The sequence below is a fragment of the Heterocephalus glaber genome, unplaced genomic scaffold, assembly GCF_053883595.1.
Source record: "Heterocephalus glaber isolate CG9 unplaced genomic scaffold, H.glaber_assembly_v1.0 deba00001452, whole genome shotgun sequence".
Taxonomy (NCBI): domain Eukaryota; kingdom Metazoa; phylum Chordata; class Mammalia; order Rodentia; family Bathyergidae; genus Heterocephalus; species Heterocephalus glaber.
Genome location: NW_028258302.1, coordinates 24,684,862 through 24,705,330, shown reverse-complemented (window position 1 = coordinate 24,705,330; position 20,469 = coordinate 24,684,862). Strand labels below are relative to the sequence as shown.

Here is a 20,469-nt window from a genome sequence, read left to right as displayed (position 1 = left end):
AAGGACAAGACAAAGCATTCTCGAATTAGGAACAGAATAGACAAAATATATGGTTGTAATTAGAACATTGTCCTTCTAGTAAGATTTTATTTGTGGGAATGGAATTGGGTGTGAGTTACTCTGATCTTGGCAATAGGCTTTGGCCAGACTCACTTCTATAAAGAAGCCAATTGTGGAGTTAACTCTTCACAGCCTGCTTTGGGCATAATCAATATTACAGTCCCATGCCTAGCTCAGTGCAAAGGTGCTGGGTTCAATCCTCAATACTGGAAGTATCCATTCTGTAGAACCAAAGCTTCCCGGGGGCAGTCAGAGCCACAGCCTCCACTGGGGGCTGGGAGGAACAACTTCGAGAAACAGAGCCCTAAGTGCATACAGCGGCCCCTGCAGCCATCAGTCCCTGCACACCACACATGTGCACCCTCAGACCTGCTCACACCCCTGCCTATGCAAGAATGTGCACATATGCACGCAGCGTCACAGCAGGCAGATGGGAGATACATCATAAACATGCCTGTGTGGCCTGCACGCATGTGTGTGTGTGTGTGCGCTCACATGCATGGGTGCGCATGTGTGTAGAGCCTCCTATGCATGCACACACATTTGCACACAGCGCTGTGCATTCACAGAGCCGCCCTGTCCCAGCAGTGGCACTTGGCTTCCTTGGAGCCTGAGTGGGGCCTCCTGTTGTCTAAAGCCATGGTTCCTGAATTTTCTTCCCACTTCTTGCTATTCCTGGGAGACCCTGTCCCTGCAGGCCCAGAACCCCCACTAATCTCAAACTTCCTCACCTGCTTCACCAGTGCCTTGTGCTGCTCAGCAGGCACCAAGATGCAGCACAAGAAATATTTGTTGGGTGGGAGAAAAGGCGCAGACCTCAAGCTGATATGTGATGTTGTCCCAAGTATTTGTGGAGGACCTTTTATCAGAGTGTCCAGTTTCAGATGAAGCCCGTAGTTTGACAAGAAAATATCCCTGTGGAGTTAGATTTCACATGGCCTGGTTAGCTGTCTGCTTTGAAAGACTGGAAAGAATGCAGGATTGGAAACAGGACCTTGCCCTTCTAAACATCGGCTAAGTTTTACTGTTTGGCACAATTTCCTGCTGGGGGAATGGCTGATTGAGGAGAGGTCTGCAAGGAGCATTGCTTGCACCTCCTTGGTGGTCCCTGAAAATGTGCTAACCTGAAGTGTCAGGTGACTGATGTGCTAACTCACTCAGCCTTCTAATGGCTACAGACTCCCAGGCCTGCTGGCTGCTCCTGTTAGCTCAGGGTCTTTGAGCTATTTCCTGGGAAGAGAGTTTTATGGTCCAGTTGGGCACAGAGCTAAGATGAGAAGTGTGTAGGCTTCTGCCCCCTTTAAGAAAAGGAAAGTTTTTATAATTCCAGCACTCTGGGAGGCTGAGGCAGGAGGATTGCAAGCTGGAGCTGAAACTAGGCAACTCATCAACTTATCATGATCCTGTCTCAAAATAAAAAGGGGCTGGGGATATAGCTTAGTATGAAGGGCCTGTGTTCAATCCTCAGTATCACAAAAATGGAAGGGAGGGGAGGGAAGGGAAGGGAAGGGGATAGGAGAGATCCATGTGGCTGAAGGAGTGCTTGTCTTGCTAAAGGACTTGGTCTCTAGCCATGTCATCCAGCCTCCACTCAGCAGACCCTTTTTGAGTCCCTGGATGTGCCAGGCGCCCTGATGATGTGGTCATGGGAAGAAAGAGGTGATGGGGGCTTCTGAGAGCCTCTGGAAGGGCAGCTGGGCTGGGTGGTCTAAAAACTGCATAGGTGCCAGAGGGGGCATGCAGAGAAGGCCAGGTGAGAGGGGATGGGGGCGGGGAGGCAGCACCCTTCTCCTACAGAAAGTGGGGAGCCCACATGGGTGGTACACAGACATTGCAGGCCATGTGGGTGGGCCATGTCACTGACTGACACCCCAGCACCAGGTGATCCTGCCATAGTGACTGATCATGGCCCAGCCATGCTGTCTCCAGCAAGCATGAGAGTTTCCAGCACATCACTAAAGTTCACAAAGTGTTCCCATGTCCTGAGCACTGGACTTCCTCGGCCCCTGCAGGGAAAGTTCTGGCTTCTCCTTTGCTCTGGAGGTAGGCAGGTCGGCTTCCTCTGCCGGCTCCCACAAGGAGCCCAGAGAGAGCTGATGCATCAGATGAGACGGTGTGTTCAGGGTGGGATGGCCACAGATGACACCCGATGCATCAGAGGTGAGGCTTAGCTGGCTGGAGCACCGTGGCTCACAGCTGCTACTGCCTCGGTGAAGAGCAGGGCCGCTGTGTGCATAAAGGAGTCTCAGGTCTGAGCTGATTTTCTCACTGCTCTTCCTGTCTCCTTACAGACCTCTCCGCTGCAGCTGCGCACCTGAGATGCCCAGAGTCTGCGTGGAGCCGTCCCTTGACTGTTCAGCAGATGATTTTTTAGTGTGGCACTAGAGATTTTCTTTAATGCACATAAAAGATTTTTGCTGCTGCTGCTGCTGCTTTTTATTTATTTATTTTCTTCCTTTGACCCGGGCTTTGCCTGGCTCTTGCGGACATGATGGCCCAGTCCAAGGCCAACACCTCCCACCATGCACTGACCGCCATCGGCCTGGGGATGCTGGTCCTCGGGGTCATCATGGCCATGTGGAACCTGGTCCCTGGCTTCAGCACTGCGGAAAAGCCTACAGCTCAGGGGAACAAGACTGAGATCGGCAGCAGCGGTGGCAGTGGCATCCTCAAGAGCAAGACCTTCTCTGTGGCCTACGTGCTGATCGGCGCAGGGGTGATGCTTCTGCTGCTGTCCATCTGCCTGAGCATCAGAGACAAAAGGAAACAGCGACAGAGTGAGGAGCTGGCCCACATCCAGCAGCAGGCTGGGGCCACACCTCACACCCAGGAGGAAGACAGGTGGGGGCGCTCGAGGCTACACTAGAGGAGGGGCACATGCATGCTTTCAGGGGTGTCCATATGTAAACATAGCAGCTTGGCCTTCTGCTCTCATCCATGAAGGCTCCGTAAAATAGTTTTCCATTTTACAAAGAACTTGATGCTTCTAGACCAAGGTTTCCCAAATCATGTGGTATGAATGGATGACAGGGTCTCCAAGATTGTGAGAGCCCCAGGGAACCCAAATGGGCCCCAGGTGCCCAGGACCACCTGCATGATTACTTGTCCATCTGACCTAGGGCACTGGATATGCATGGTCTGATTTGAAAAGGTCGGGAACCAGTACTGCATTTGCCCCACAACCCCACAAACATGTTTCAAAAGACAGGTGACAAACTGGGGACCCTGTGAGGAAGGTTGAGATCTCCAGTTTAAAGAGTCCTTCTGGGCCAGGGATTTAGCTCAGTGGTTCCTCCACCTGCCCCAAAAGCACAAGGACCAGAGTTCAATCCCTGGTACCAAAAAAAGAGTTCTTCTAAGTGGCCATGGAAGATGAATATACCAGACAGAAAATGGACAAAACAAGCATTTCAGCTCATTGAAAGTTGTTCAAACTCATTAGTCAAGAAATACAAATTAAAGATATCTTTATTTTTAGGGGAGTTACAGGGAAGATGGGGCACAGAGGGGGTGTTGACAGATATAGCATTTCTGGGGAGTTTCACCATGAGGGATGGTGTTAAAGATGCATCCCCGTCCATTCTAGGGCTACGAGTTGATCCTCAGAGGACAGTCACACAGCATGAAGGCATTTATAGCAGTCTGCTTATCAGATGGTTGTTTAGAATAGCAAAACTTGTTAACAACCTAGATACACATTGACTGAGTGAAATCTTGAGCTACCTGCCCAATGCACTCCTGGCTACTGCACACCCATGCTTATTAATGGGGACCTTGCCCCACCCCCGAGAGAGGAGGTGGTCACCCAGCGTCTCTGGTGAGGTCCTCTCGCATCTCCTGGGGCGGTGTGGGCTACAGAGAGCTGGAGAGGTGTGCACCCCAATATTCACAGTGGTTATCTCCAGGTGGAAGTTTGGGATGTCTCTCTTTTCCCCATTAGATTTTTCTGGGCTTACATTTTCTACAAGCATTTCTTATCTTTAAAGCAAGAGGGGAGTTGTTTTTACGTTGGAAAACGTGAACTCATTTTCTGATAGTAAAAGATGATTCACGCCATCTTAGGATTTTCCAAAAAATCAGAATCAGTGGAATAGTCCTGTGCTGCTTAATGACCGGGAAATTCTGAGCAGGGCGCTGCCAGGCGATTTGGTCCTGTGAATGTCACACAGCTTACTTATGTCATTTGGCAGGATGGCCTATGGGACCATCGTCCTATATGCTGTCACCGACCAAGACATTATATGGTACCATCTGCAAACTGGAGCCCAGGGAAGCCAGTGGTGTGATTCAGCCCATGTTCGGAGGCTGAGCACCAGGGAAGGAGACACTATAAATTCTAGTCCAAGGGCAGGAGAAGAGAAAGGAGATGGCCCACCCCACCGTGCGGCAGGAAAAGGGGACAAGTCCTCTTCCCTCCACCTTTTGCTCCCCACAGGCCCTCAGCAGCTGGCCCTGGGTGCACCCACCCTGGGAGGGAAAACTCCTTTACTGAGTCTACCTGTTCAGTGCACATCTCATGGAGAGACCGCTCTGACACACCCAGAAATGGACCCTTCCTGGCCAGGCACATACAATTAACCACCTCCAGGCTATTCTAGAAACCTTGGGAAATATAGAAAAGAACAAGGGAGGAAAGTCAGTCACCTGGAACTGCCTGCCTCAGCCACAAGCACATTCAGATTCCTTCCCAATGGAGGGTAAGAGGAGATCAAGGCCAGCAGGCAGGGGTCTGAGGTTGGTCGTTGTCTCCCTGCAGGTCCTGGAGGGGGGCTTTGGCCACTTTGTGTGTAAAGACAGCCTGAGATTTTGGTTTTCCCTTTGAACAGTTAAATAAGAGTAAGGCTGATGATCTGATCTGAGTCTTAGGGTAAACTTGAAAGAAAAAGTTCCAGCATAATTTGAGATATGTATGAATGTTATGGTTCACCTATGTGATGTGGTAAAAATACGGTGATGTTTAAATTGTTTAAAAATGTCTTACAGTAAAAGGCATGTTGCCACTAAGCTCCCTCACTTCAAACACACTTATCCCATTTCTTGCCACTTTCTGAAGCAGTTCTGAATTCCCCTTTTGCTAGTGTCTTTACTTGCATTGTCATGGCTCCTTCAGTGTCCTGAATCCACTCAAAACGTTTCCCTTTCGTGGCCATTTTGGCTTTGGGGAAGAGCCAGAAATTGCATGGTGCCAAATCCAGTAACTAAGGTGGATGAAGACACACTGCAATGTTTTTATTCAACAGAAATTGTAGTAAATGTTTTGAATCAATTCAGAACATCGAAGCAGCCACCAAAAGACACTCATGAAAGACTTCCAAAACTTCTTAAGAAAGTGGCAAGATTAATAGGATAAGTATATTTGAAGTTGGGGGAGTATTTTGAAGGAGATAAATGGCAATGCATCTTTTTTTTTTGGTACCGGAAATCGAACTCCTGACCTTGCACTTTTGAGGCAGGCGGCAGAACCGCTGAGCTAAATCCCCAGCCATGGCAATGTATCTTTTATTGCAATAATATTTTATTTTAATTTAAACATGAACCATACTTTTTTTTACTACATTTCATACTCCTTCTATACCTGGGGACAGCCTTTGGCTTGGCACTGGCAGCCCTTTCATAGAGTTATGCATTGCCTTTGGCCACAGGACCTGACTGGGGATGGAATAAATAGCTCACATGTCATGTTGTGGCACGTGAAGGCTTTAAGGCAAAGGAGGTTCAATACCCACGTAATTGCATGTCATAGATGAAGTATAGCCTTCACCTTCTTTCCCTTTCCTAAAAGTGTGTCCAAGTTACTTAACCTTGATGTATGTTTCCCCATCCATAAAATAGGTATAATAATGGCATTTAGTTAGGTGCTGAGAATATGGAACCAGCCTGTTAAGGTACTTAGAACAGTGCTGCCTTCATCATCATAAACAGTTGGCACACTAGCTTTTATTGTTTCTAGGACCCACTTGTGCTTTACTGAGGAGTGCGGGCGGGCTCAGGGCCCATGTGGGAACTGAAGTTCATCTCTTTGGGATTTTTTTTTCCACAGTACCAGGGATGGAACACAGGGCCTTTGTGCTGAGCTTCATCCTCACCCCACCCCCCTTTTTTTTAAAGAGATAAATTACTAGGCTGAGCTCAAACTTGGGATCCTTCTGCCTCAGCCTCCCAGAGTGGTCTTTGGGACCTTACTTACTCAGCCATGTGCTCACACTGTGTGTTTCTATGTGTTGCTTTGCAGCCAAGAGGAGGAGGAAGAGGCCTCCTCGAGGTACTACGTCCCCAGCTACGAGGAGGTGATGAACACAAACTACTCAGAAGCCAGGGAGTTGGAGCAGAACCCCAGGCTGAGTGTCTCTCTCCCATCCTACGAGTCCTTGACAGGGCTCGACCAGACCATCCCCACCAGGCCCGAGGTGGACCCGAGCCCCGGGAACCCCCCCAACAGACAGAACTCCAAATTAGCCAAGCGCCTGAAGCCCCTGAAGGTTCGAAGGATCAAATCGGAGAAGCTTCACCTCAAAGACTTTAGGATCAACCTCCCAGACAAAAATGTGCCCCCTCCCTCCATCGAGCCGCTGACCCCTCCACCACAGTATGATGAGGTCCAGGAGAGGGCCTCTGACGCCCGGCCCCCTGATTGACAGCCCCTCTCGGCCACTACCCTCCTGTCCTGCACTGTCCACATCACAGACTGCAATGCAGCTGCTTTAGCCTGGCTGAGCAGCAGAGGGCCGATATGCACCTGGCTGTTGGGATGGGGGAGTCTGTGACCAGACAGGACCAGGGATGGTCCAGGACCCTGCTATAGGTGCAGCAGAAGGTGGCTGTCTGGATGCTGTCCAGGGTGCAGCAGAGTCTTCTTCTCATCTTCCTTCCTCGATGCTGAATCCGTTGCTGGCGACACGCTCCTCTTTCAAGCCAGGAAAGGATGCCTAACAATTTGTTTAGATTGTGACTGTTGTATTTTGTTTCTACTATGACTGTTTTGTTTCCAAGAGAAAACAAGATTTTCATTTGCTCTCTTTCCTACATCCTGAACGGGGGTGCAGAGAGAGAACCTGGCTCAGCTTTGCCCCCAGGACCTGGATCACTCTGTGCAGGAAGCAGTTGAGCACGTGGGGTGGACCCGGGTGGTGGCTCTCGGGGTCCCTGATGCTGTCAGTTCTTTGAGGACCTCAGGCCTGATGAACTTGGGCACATAATGCACATGACGATAGTCTCACTGGTACCATTTACTAGTAGTCCCTTCTGTGTGTCAGCAAAAGAGACATTCTCCTCCTAAAATGTCATCGGACCAAGCTTTTTATAATAAAATATTTTATATGTAGCACACTTGATACCAGAGTCATTTTAGCAGCTCTTCCTGTACCATGTTCCTCGGGGAACGATAGCAATACTAATAGCTATTTGGTATCAACAGGCACAGGATACTTGGTATGGCCAAGCATGCCACATATGTCACGTGTCCTCGGTACCACTCCATTCAGTACCACTTGATGCCACTGCCAGTCTCAGGCTAGCTCACTGATGCTTGGGGGCATTAAACACCCTGAGTCACTACTGGGAACCCCAAGGCCGTCCTGGCTCCCGGCTTTCTGTTTCTCTTCGTTCTGTCTTTTAGTTTTTCTTCTCAGGCTTGCATCATACACTGAGCAGGAGGCTGGAGCCTACTGCAGAGGTTTCCAGTAATGTTTCAGGGGTTCCCAGTAATTGATGCTTAACATGGGGCATAATCAATATTGTGGTCCCCAGCAGTCACATCACAGTGAATGAACTTGAGGTCACAGATCTGGCCCCAGAGCCTGAAATCTTACTTCTCTATGTAGCTCCATGTAAAGAACATTTCCTTGCAGACTTTGAATGGGGACTGCGTGTCCCAAGAGCCTATGTGTAGCTAGAAAGTTCTGGTTTCAGCAGCAGCTCTCCACCTGTCCACAAATCCTCCCCACATCCTTTCCTGGGAACTGGACAGGGAGGGAGACAACAGGCTGTCATCTGCCCCCAGCTCTGACAGTGGCTGAGCACGTCCTCCAGAGGGGACAGCCATCACCAGCACAGCAGGGAAGCCACTCAATGAGAGACACCCAGGGACCACAGATGACGGAGGGTAGGTCAGAGGAGGGGAGTGAGACCTCCAGTCAGGCTTTGGCCTTGGAGGGAACCCTGAGTTCAAAGGGTGCCTTCCTGGTGGTGGCAGGCCTGGAGTGAGCTGCAGGGCAGTCCCTGCCTGGGCACTTGGTTGGAAGAGAAAATTCTCAGGCTCTGGAGGTTTCCCAACAAGCTCCCAGCAAGCAGGAGGTGGATCCCTTTCTTACCTGGAAGTGACAGTGGCACCCTGTCCCCAACTCTCACTTTCCAGACGCAAATACATAATAATGGGGAGCTGTCAGATCAACTCTGTGGCAGGGACACCACCCCGTGGCCCTCCGAGTCTCCTGTCCCTGGCTGGGCATGCTCTCCATTACTCTTCCTGCTTCTTCCTGACTGTTGAACAAATAGGCAAAAAATAGCTGAACAGAAAGGTCCCGGGGAGCTGAGAGGTGGTGTTCCAGGAGGGCTGTCCATCTGGCTTCTGGGAGACAGCTTTTGGGGTGTCTGCCCAGCCCAGACCCTCACTGGGGAAGAAAAGGCTTGGGGCTTGTGTACTGAATGGTGGCCCCAAAGGTATGAGACCCTGATCTCTGGAACATGGGCCTCTCACCCACATGGTAAGGTTTCTGCAGATGTGATGAGATTCAGGGTTTGAGATGAGGTTATCCTGGGTTTTCTGAATGGCTTCTAACTGCCAGCCACAAGTGTCCTTGTGAGTGAGAGACAGGAAGATGATACACACAGAAGAGCGGAGCAACATGACCACAGGGAGGAGAGGGGGCTGGAGCCCCAGAAGCTGGAAGAGGGAAGGGAAAAGTTCTACCCCAAAGCCTCCAAAGGGTGTGTGGCCTGTGGACTCCCTGATTTCAGCCCAGGTGATGCTGATTTTGGACATCCTGCCCTGCAGCTGTGAGAGAACAAGGGTCAGTGATCTCTGGAGCCACATGCATGATAACTGGGCAGCATCCCAGTTTAGTAAGATCAATATCAGCACTTACGAAGTGCTGATCACTTTAAACATTAGTGCAAAATGCTTAGATGATAACTGATTTAAAGCCACAATCATCTGACACACACAATATACAGATGAGGAGACTGAGGCAGGCCCAGAGATGCCCAGTCCCCACAACAAAGAGTTACCCTATCCCAAAGCCGATAATGTCAAGATTGAGAAACTGCCCTGGATGAGGGGAACTTGTTCTCTTGGGCAGTGGGACCCCAGTCCTAGACTTGGACCACCCAGCATCACCTCTATCAAAAAGGAGGGAGCTGTCCTCAGATGACACCCTGAGTATGCTACTTAGCATTTTAAAACGTGTCACTTTTACAAAGATTGTCTTTCCATCCCTCCCCCTATGCCAGAATTAAAAATCTAATTCTCCATGGCACCATATAAACAGATTTCTCTTCCCTTTCTCCTTTTCTCCATCTACTCCCAACCCTACCTTTAATGGAATTTTAATAAACTGTAATAACCTGGAATTTATTAACAGTAGTATTAGGGATGTGGGAAAGATAATGGTTGATGCTTCTTAAAACTCAGACTCTGAGAAATTTTATTTTATTTTATTTTATTTTATTTTATTTTGGTACCGGGGCTCTAACTCGGGTCCTTATGCTTGTGCAGCAGGCAGTGAAACCGCTGAGCTAAATCCCTGGCCCAGAGAAATTTCAGATTATTTAAAAGCATTGGAACCAATGAAAGGTATATAACAAAATAAAATAACTAAAATATAATTTTGGAAGCAAAAGTTATGGCATGTTTTCCCCCTGGGTTATAAATCTCAAAAAAATCAATCCCAAGTAATACAGCATGCTTCTCCAAGATAAACTGGGCTCAGCACTATAGAAAATTTAGAAATTATGCTGGAATTTTTAAAGACCAAGCAATATTCGTTGTATTTACCCTTGAAATATCATATTTCTGAATTTCTCCTTGATGATCATGCCTAGTCAAGAAAAATCATTAGCATATCTACTTTAAGAAAATACAGAGAAGAAAAAAATAAGATAATAATGTGGTATAGAACTTTTACTTTTTGGATAAAATCTGACAGGCCATATGTGCACATAAGAGAAATTGAGTGAATACTTGATAGGAACTAGTGAATAAATATACCTGCTTTATCTAATTTGCTGTCTCTTTCAAAGTTAAAGAAAGAGCAAAAAGGGGGAGGTGCATTTTTCTTTTTATTTCTGACAAATTTATTGTCTGGTTTTTTGTTTTGTTTTGTATCATTTTTCCGGTACTAGGAATCAAACTCAGGACCTTAGGCTTGCCAGACAGGCACTGGCACCACTGAGCTAAATCCCCAGCCCTATTTTTTGTTTTAAAATCAGTTTCAGGACTAAGGATGTAACTCAGTGGTAAAGCATTTACCTAGCATGCATGAGGTACTGAGTTCATTCCCCAGCACTGAAAAAAAAAAATCATTCAAAATCAAATTCAAAGTACTAATTCATGGACTGACTTTTTGAATAGGAAGGGATAGGTCATGCTAGCATTTGCAAATAGTAAATTCATTTTCACACCAACTGAATTCTTTTAAATCAGCACAAATCCAGCAGAGAGAAAGACACAGAAAGGTACATCTTATGGGAGAAGGTAGAGGCAGACAAAGACAATAATTTTAAGTACTAAAAGGTAATGCAAAGTTTATTAAAAACATCAATTTAATTAATCAAAATGACAGAAAAAGAATCAGGTTGGGCCAGGGATTTAGCTCAGTGGGGCCATTGCCTGCCTCACAAGCCCAAGGTCCTGAGTTCAATCCTCGTACCAAAAAAAAAAAAAAAAAAGAATCGGGTAAAAAAACTTAAGACTTGATTTTAATGTTTATTTTCTGGGTTAAAAGACCAGAAAGTATTTTGTGGGTTAAAATAAACCAGAGTTTTATTTTAAATTTTTTCCATTGGTTAAAAGCAGTAAAAATTGCCCATTATTCTTTCCTCAGGCCAATAATAGAAGAGTCTCATGAGGCAAAATAAGAGCCAGGAATAAGACCAAAAGGGAAACAAAGAACATCAAACACTTCGGTTGTATGTGTGTGTCCTGTGGTTCTACTGTCCAGGTAATTGAATTCTTCTGTGTGTACATTTTTATACATCTTTTCATTGAACAAACATTGAATTAAATGGAGTATGATTTTTATCTCTATGGATTGCTTCAAGTCAGAGTTTCTCAACCTTGGCACATTTGGGACTGGGTCACATTAATGCTGGGCCAAGGCTGCAGGCTGCTCTGCTCGTTGTTGGGGGTCAGCAGCTTCCCCAGCCTCTACTCACTACATGCTGGAGCACCTCCCAAGTGCAGTGTTAGGGTTTGGATGTTAAATGTCTCCAAAAGCCCTGTGTTGAAAGCGTTATTATGAGGCTGTGGTGATACTGAGAGGCAGTGGAGCCTTTAGGAGTTGGACCTAGTGGGAGGAAGTGAGATGACCAAGGGCAAGCCCTTGGCGGAGATGCTTGATCCCACCCCCTCGCCCCTCTCCCTTCTCTCCCCTAGCCACCATGTATCGAGCAGCTTCCTCCACCACTCACTTCCCACCATTCTGTTCACCTCACAGACCCCAAAACAAGTCAACTGACTCTGGACTGAAACCTCTGGAACCATGAGCCGAAACAAATTTCTTCCTTATAAGCTGATTAATTATCTCAGGTATTTTGCCATAGGGACAGAAAGTGACTAATACATGTGACAATTAAGAATGTCTCCAGACATTGTCAGAAGTCACTGGGGAACAAAATTCTCCTAGTTGAAAACCACAGCTTTCAGTCTTCTTGAGAAAATTTTCAGGATGGAGAATTAGAAAAAATACTGCCACCTGACTGGCAATTTCCATGTTGTAAAAGGAAATATTAATCTGTTCTGGGTCACAAGACTGGGAGAATCAAATGAATAAAACCATATGTGAAAATGCTACAGAAAGTAGGGTTTTGAGCAGGAATGTTTTTATAGTTCATCCTGTCCCACTTCTTTGTATGAGGAAGGAAAATCGAGAAAAAATGTTTGCCTAAGGACCACACCAGTGCTATACAAACATCAAAGGTTATAGCTAAATACTGAATGGTTCACACCTGGAAAAACAAAGGCCACAGAGCCACCATGAGTGGACCTCTGACATGGGACCACGTGAGCATCAAACCAAATAGTGGCTTCAAAGGATTGAAACACATCTACAAGTTTAATCCATATTCCTAGTGATATTTTAAATGCATTAGCTATTTTTTATGTTTGCTTTTTACTCTAAATATTAACAGCTAAAGGGAAAGAATCAATCACTGATTCTGCCTTACCTAAACAAACTGTATTTTATGATTCCACTTATACAAGGTACAAACAATAGTCAAATTCATAGAAACAAAAAGAATGATAATTGCCAGCGACTGGAAGGTAGGAAAAATGGGAAGTTTATGTTTAATGGATACAGAGTTTCAATTTGTGAGTTGAAATATTTCTGAAGATTAGTTGTCCAGATATGGATATACTTAACACTACTGAACTGTATGCTTAAAATGGCAAAAGGTGGTAAAATGGTTAAGGTATATTTTACCATAACTTAAAATAAAATCAAAATGTTGTTGGAGGAAAAAGAAGATTTGAATAGGACTTTACAATGGATGGATCATTCTGTTAGCACTGATCCTACTCACCAATCTTGGCATGATTAAAAATGTACCATAATTCTATACAGCACCATTATAGAATACATAATGCATGTACCATTATAGAATACAAAATCAACATGCAAAAATTAACACACTAACAATAAAATGAGTAAGAAAGCAATCTTATTCACAGCTATGAAAAATAAATGAATAAATACTGAGGAATAAATCTAACCAAGGAAGTGGAGGATCTCTACAATAAAAATTACAGAATATTGATGAAATAAATAGAAGATGGCACCCAAAAAATAGAAAGGCATCCCATGTTCATGGATGGGAAGAATTAATATTGTTAACATGTCCATACTACCCAAAGCTGTCTATACATTCAATCTAATTTCTACCAAAGTGGAAATGGTATTCTTCACAATAATAGAGAAAGCATTCCTAAAATGTATGTGGACACTCAAAAGACCACAAATGGCCCAAGAAATTCTCAGCCAAAGGAACAAAGCCAGAGGCATTGCAACACCTGACTTCACAACACACTTAAAAGTTATGTGACTGGCATAAAAACAGACACAGAGGCCAATGGAACAGATTAGAGAACTCAGAAATAAACCTGTGTGCTATTGTCAGCTGATTTCCAACAAAGGCAGTAGGGACATATATTGGAGAAAGGAAAGTCTCTTCAACAAGTGATGCTAGAAAAAGATATGTAGAAGAAAGACCCCAATTTCTCACTGTATTAAAATGGGCTGACCAGAGTTACACACTTATGATAGGATGCAGGAGGAAAAACATGGGCTGCCCATGAGGTACTCTGAACAAATCAGGCCTCTAGTTCTACTAGATTATGGTTAACATGGGGGAAGAAAGTTACAAATCATTGAAACTGCAAAGCAGCAATCGGCCAAATCCAGGATGTAAATATCCTACAGAACAAAAGACCCACTGGTTTCTCTAAAAAATCAGTGGATTTTTTAAAAGGGAAATGATGTTACAGAATAAAGAGATTTCAGAGACATAGCCACCAAACACTTCTAGATTTTGATCATAACAAACCAATAGTAAAGGGACGTCTTGAACAGAACCAAGAGAATATGAGCATAAACTAAGGATCAAAAGATATTCAGTGATCATTATTCACATGGTTAGTTGTGATAATGTCATAAAGGGGGTGATGTAAAGAAAAAATCCTTTCAATTGGGAAATATTTATGGATGAAATAATCCAGTTTGCTTTAAATTCATCCAAAAAGGAAGAAAAGAGAGAGGCAATAAGATTAGGAAAATGTCGAAGCTGGATGAGGGGTATGAGTCATTAATTATACTTTTTTCTGTGCTTTTGTGCATATTTCAAAAATTCCATAATAAAAGAACAAAATGTTTAAGTAAGCAGTCCCACAGCAACAGACACACGAACATGGGCAGAGTGATCTACAGTCAAAGCATGAGCACAAATGCTAGGGCTCCCTCAGGATAAATGCCTATCCATTTAGGGTACTAGTGGGCTGGAAATGGGAGGTTAAGGCTTTACACAGAGACTTAGCCAAATCTAAAGAACCCATATAGAGTCAGCACCTTCCACTGTGCTAGCCATCCTAGGAAGAGGACTTTAAATACTTTTTTCTGGACAACCTCAAAAAGGAATCTATAGGCTCTGGAATGGAAATTAATAACATCCACAATAATAATGATGGTGATTGTCAGCCCTATGTATGTCTAATCACATGGGGTTGGGGATTAAGTTTCCAATCCATTCATTCAATAGGGGAAACTCCAAGCTGAAGGAGTAAGTGTAAGAGCCCATAGATCAGTAGCACCCCTGGCATCCAGCTGAAACAACCAAAAATTTCTCTCAGAGGAAAGCAACTGGAACTAGACCTCTCAGAATTCCCACAGATTAATTTCAAATCAAAAATGAGTTCACAGGGCCAGGGATTTAGCTCAGTGGTTCCACCGCCTGCCTCGCAAGCACAAGGTCCCAAGTTCAATCCTAGGTAACAAAAAAAAAAAAAAAAAAAAAATGAGTTCACAAACATGTACCATGACATGGGCTGAATTGATTGGTTTAGTTTTTGGTGGTCTGTAGCCTGCTTTCTTGGCTTTCCCTGTGAAGGGTGCCCTCGCAGCCAGGTATCAATCAGCCCTGCTGCCAGAGAAAAGAAACATCTTCATAATGGATTAGAATATCCAAGCCTATCTTTATAAAGATGTTATTTCCCTTTTTACTTCAGACTGTATTTGCAGCATACCTTGGGTCTAGACAATATAAGCTACTGATGACAGCTCTTCAGTTACCCGAACCAGGCCTAGAAATTCACTGATTTTTAACCAAATATGTATGCAAAAATAAAATAGTGAAAAAAATAAAAATAAAAATGAGTTCACAATCAAATTACTAAACATCTGAGAAAGAGCAAGTATAAGCAGAAAGAACAAATGGATTGAGAGTCCCCTCTCCCAAGACTTCAGATGCTGGAATTATCAGATTCAGATTCTAACATAACATAAAAATGAGGCTACGTGTTTGACCTCAGGAGTGAGTGGGACCACAGGAAGACCTATTTAACATTTGTACCTCTGGTACTTCCATTTCATGAGAAAAATAGATTTGTCTTCATAAGCACATTATGCCAAGGGTAAAAACTCAAGTGCTGGCAGAACCCAGGGAAGAAATGTGAGTGCCTGCAGCTGGCAGGGAGAACTCAGTCTCTTCAAGGAGGGCAGCCTCCCCTCAACCCCAGGAGATTGTTGCTGTAGATGCAGAAAAGCCCAGATACTGCCAGATGTTTCAGTTTTCCAAGAAAAAGGACATAAATCCAGATTGGAAGGTAAATTAAAATGATTTGTACAAATTAGCCATTTGGTAGACATCTGAAGTTTCTGCCACCTGATATTGAGTCACCTGTCTTCAAAAATGTTGCAGTGTTTCAGTCTTCTTTTGAGGACCATCCTCTTCTTCCAGTCTCAGCCTAGTCTCTCAATGTCTTCCTGGTAGAGGTGACTCCATTGCTGACCACAGGGATGGACATGTGACTCAAGCCTGGCCAATCAGAGCAAACCAGCTCCCACTTGGGAATGGCCTGGGACCCAATCAGAGAAAATGAGGTCACGTGTGGTGGTACATGCCTGTAGTCACAGTACTTGGGAGGCTGAGCCAAGAGGATTGCCATAAATTAAAGGCCAGCCTGGGCGAGTTAGTGAGTTCAAGGCCAGCCTGAATTACATAGTGAGATCCTGTCTCAAAAATAAAGAAAGAAAGAAAATGAGGTCAAGGATTTAGCTCAGTGGTTCCGCCGCCTGCCTCAAAAGCACAAGGACCCGAGTTCGATCCCCGGTACCAAAAAAACAAAGCGAATGAGAAGCAGCAAGGCCTTTTGATGAGCCTAGGACAAAGACTCACCATTCTCCTGGGGATTCAAAGCTGAGAGGTTGTGACAGGTTTTCGAGAACCACTACGCAGAGATTTGTCTGTGGCTGGATCTATGTGGTCAAAAGCATTGCTAAGCACAGAAAGAGGCCAAGGCCTGATGACCTCACATGGACCCTTTTTATTTGTAGGAATCAGTGAATTTGCTTTGATGCTGAAGCCAGTTTGTGATCTGTCACTCCACAGAAAGAGATCCTTTGACACACTATGAAAAGCAGACAAACATGCAGGCCAAGCACACTTGTCTCACACCCCACACCACCACACTTGGGCTCCCTTCCAGCCTCCATTCCCTGGCCTCCCCTTCCCCCATGCTCTTCTCCCCTTCTCTACCTCCTGAAATCCTTCAGGATTCAGTTCAAATGCTTTTTCCTTAGAGGCTTTGCTGACTCCTCCACTCCCACCCAAGAAGAAGAATGTCCCCCTTCTCCATCCCAGAGCCCCTCTGACCCTTGGAGGAGTACTCAGTCCTGCTGCCGTGGACCCTAATTGCCCAGAAACATTTCTGCCTCCTTACTTCTTGACAGCGATCCAAGGTCAGACCCAGATTAGAAGGGATGATCTTTGAGATCAAGTTTCAAAAAACAATCCATTCTTAGAAGAAGTCAGAAAACACGGTGAAAGATGAGGACTTAGGTGAAGGGCCAGGGAGAAAAGGGCAGTTGTTCTTGGGAAAAGAGAGAGCCTATGTTGAGCACAGTGAGGAAGGAGGGAAAACTGGACATATTTAGACCAAATGGAATGCTTCAGAGGAGACCTGAGCAGAAAAGTCTAGAGAGGCACAGGGTCATGTGCCAGGAAAGGAAGATAAAAAGTCTGTGTGCCAAGAAAGGCCTGAAACAGTATCAAAACATCAGAGCCATGGAAATGAGAAAAACATGCAGATAGCCTTAAAAAGGGCCAAAAACCTCCAGAAAGCAAGGGAGGTGATACAGGATGAGGTCACCCTAACCTGGACCTCTGGGAGGCAAGCAGCTGGCAGAGAGGCAGGAGCCCCCAATGGCAGGCACCTGTCTGCTTGCTCTTGGCAGAAACTCAGGGCCACCTTCTCCTTCTGGATTTGCTGTTCAACAAACAGGCACGGAGAGTCCCAGGACAGGAAGTTGCTAGAAGCGCTAGAGCCCCTGTGGGTCCAAGGTCAAAGGGAGCCAAAATGTCAACTTAGCAGCCACCAAGGAAGCAGTCCCTGTGTTTGCTTCTTATACTCAGTCAAGTACCACAGAGAGTGGCACACAGTTCTTGGGCCTCCCTCCCTGGGACTGACGGTTTCTGTAGATAACAAAACAACTAAACTAGACAAGCTCCAGTCACAGAGATGGAGGGTACATCTGTTAAGCATCGGACTCTATCCCAGAAACACAGGCTCAGACGAATCAAATTCCCCTCACCCCTATTCAGTGGCTCACACCCTCTCTCAAGCCCCCTTCTGGGTCTCCTTGCTCCTAAAAGAATTTGTTTAATTTTTTAAAATTTCATCAAGTGCCAGCTCGGTGTCAGGTGCTGCTCCGGACACCTGAGATGCGTGAACATCTGAGAGTGTAGTAGGATCTGGTTTATATTCTGGCCCTCTGGCCACCCAGAAGTCTGTAGGGGCGGTCTGGGCACTTGGCCTGGCACATGGGGCCAGGTTTAGGACCTACTGTCCCAAGAATGCCCCTTTGTAAGGACAAGGAGGATAGCATTTAAAAGCTTGGACTGGAATTGTTCATACCCTGCTGAGGGAATGAGAGTTGGTACCAAGCACCTGGGAAAATTCTTCAGCAGAATGTCCTAAAGCTCCACATGTACATGCTCTATGACCCTGTGACTCCTGGGTGGGTGGGGTGCACACTTCATAAAAATCCATCAGGTGCACACTTCAGACCTGTGCACTTTTCAGTGCATATGTTACCTTTGATGAAAGTTGAGCAAAATGCAGCACTTTGGAGTCAGACACTCAGGGGTGGAACCCTAGAACCTCCACTTAAACAGATGCTCACTGGGTAAGTTACTTGACTTCTCTGTCTCTCAGTTCTCCCTTCTGTAAGGGTTGGGCTAAGGATTACATAAAACCATGTGTGACCCAGTAGCTGGTACCTGCTGAGCTTCATAAATATTTCCTGGATTTGTTACCACATTGCTAAAGGTTATGTGTGACTCACAAAAAATGCTGGAGGTTTGTCCAGATGCCTAGAAGTAGAATTAAAGAAACTGTCCAGCAGAGAATTCTGGGTTCCCGGGAGTCCCCTGAAGGAGTCACCTGAGAAGGACCTCAGCCTGCCTCTGATGTTCACCTCCAGAAAGGCCCGAGGGCATCTGGTCAGAATGACAGGCATGGCTCAACCATCAGGTTTGCTCTGGGTCTGCACTGAGACATGATGCAAATCAAAGCTCTTCCCAGGTGTATGTGCCCTGAGCTGAGACTGGGCTATCCTCCCATTGCAGCAGGGAGAGACGCAATAGATGTTAAGGATTGTTCTTGAATGAAACACACAGGCAGAACAGGAGGAAGCAAGGGAACTGACTTTGAAGACTGACTTGCAAGAGAAATGAATGTTCCAACACAGCAACAGAGGAGCCCTTTAAAGACCAAGCTCCATGCTTTCCCATCTCCTGCTGGGGAAGGGGCCAGGGCAGCTGCAGAAGGCCTCAGGTACCAGCTACTCTTTCCATGATTTGAAGTTATTTTGTGGGTCTCTGTGTGTATCTGTATATAAAAATCAGTACTTGCTAAGCTTATATGGCCAGGTTAACAGGCAAGGGAGTCTCTAGTGGACCTTCTGCTCTCTGTCATCTCTCATCCTGCACAACTGCCTGGCTATTTCCTGCTCTTCCACTCTCTGGCTCCTTCTCCCTAGCAGAGGCTGATGGAGGCTCCCTGACTCTCCTAGCTGGGGCTGGGGCTGAAGTCAGCACTCATGTCATGTTGGAATGTAAGGGCCAAGGGAAGAACACCAGGCAGGTCTCCAGGGAGCACAGGACAGTCCAGAGAAGGCGGCTGGGAGGGAATGAGTTTTTATGGGGCAGGAAGGAAGTCCAGTAATACAGGCATCAGGCAGGTGGGGTGGGTGGCAGGCCTGAGCTGCCTCCTCTTAGCTTGTGGCGCCTCCTCCACATGGGCCCTGCCTGGGCCTGTGGGACAGCCAGCAGCTCAGCCTGCTCAGAAGCGAGGGAAAGCAGGTGTCCTCTTGTGGTTGTGACAGCTGTCTCCCATAGTCCGCCAGGGAAAATACCTTTCCTGCACATCTAAAGCTACTGTTTGACTAACAATGAGGTTAGGTCCTGATAATCAAAATATTGTAAGTAAAATTGTAAGTAATCAAAAATACTGTAAGTAAAAAATACATTGAATGCACCCAACTTCACAGCTTAGCAACACCTTATAGCAGCAGTGGTGATGTTTGGTAAGTTATCCTGACCCTTTTTAATGGAAGACACTTTTTCCACTGACCAGTGTGGGGCCAGTGGTTTGGAGTGATTTCACAGTAAGTGTGTTATACTTACTGTGCACTTTATTTCTATCATTATTGCTTTAGATTCTTACAAGGAGAGCACAGCCTAGACCACTCACACACACAGTTTCCAGAAGGCTTCAATTAGATCCTCCTATGAGGATCTAATTTGGCTGCTGATCTGACAGGAGTGGAACTCGGGCAGTCACATGAGCAACAGGAGAGGTTGTAAACACAAATGAAGCTTGGCTTCCTCTCCCACTGCTCACCTTCTGTGTGGCCTGGCTCCACACAGGCCACCAAACAGAACCAGCTGTTTCTCCTTGTGATCACGTGTCGGTTGGGAGCTGTGGCCCACTGCCACTGCCCAGCATCAAGAAAGTACCTGGGCTGGGGTTGGAGCTTAGTGAGAGAGCACTTGCCTAGCACTCACAAGGCCCTGGGTCTGATCCCCAGTACTTCAGGGAAACAAAGAGACACAGACAGAGAATATCATACTGCATACCCTATCGCCAGCCTGGGGAAAGACCAAAACTCAAAATTTGAAGTATGGTTACTACTGAATGCATCATCACTTTCACACCAACATGAAGTCAAAAAATCATTAAGATGGAGACCAATCTGCAGATTCCAGCCAGATTTTCTAGTTGCTGGGACTTCAGGTACCTTCTGCCTTTCTAAGCATTATTTTCCCTGTGAAGAGGGGTCATTTCATAGAAATAATGACCAGTGCTGACCTTTTTGGTGGTCCTATGCACAGTTACCATCCTGGGTGCTTCTCCCCCGTGCACAGTTACAGCAAGGGTTAAATGAGAGGACCCTTGTGAAGGATGGAGGCCGGGCCCTGGCA

General features: G+C 45.9%; 2 protein-coding genes across 6 annotated transcripts in view; both read left to right on the top strand.

Moving 5' to 3' along the window:
* The window catches only part of Tmem51 (transmembrane protein 51), a 48,680-nt gene extending 41,291 nt beyond the window's left edge, over positions 1-7,389 (top strand). For all 5 annotated transcript variants that reach the window (XM_004850323.3, XM_087215127.1, XM_087215128.1 and 2 more), the window contains 2 exons: positions 2,352-2,901; positions 6,293-7,389. In XM_004850323.3, the coding sequence (XP_004850380.1) occupies positions 2,549-2,901; positions 6,293-6,695 (756 nt within the window). In that variant the 5' untranslated portion in view covers positions 2,352-2,548 and the 3' untranslated portion in view covers positions 6,696-7,389. The remainder of the gene's footprint in view (positions 1-2,351; positions 2,902-6,292) is intronic.
* Positions 7,390-7,530: 141 nt separating this feature from the next.
* The window catches only part of Fhad1 (forkhead associated phosphopeptide binding domain 1), a 162,386-nt gene continuing 149,447 nt past the window's right edge, over positions 7,531-20,469 (top strand). Inside the window, exon 1 of the mRNA XM_087215112.1 lies at positions 7,531-11,216. The gene's annotated coding sequence lies outside the window, so the exon portion shown is untranslated. The remainder of the gene's footprint in view (positions 11,217-20,469) is intronic.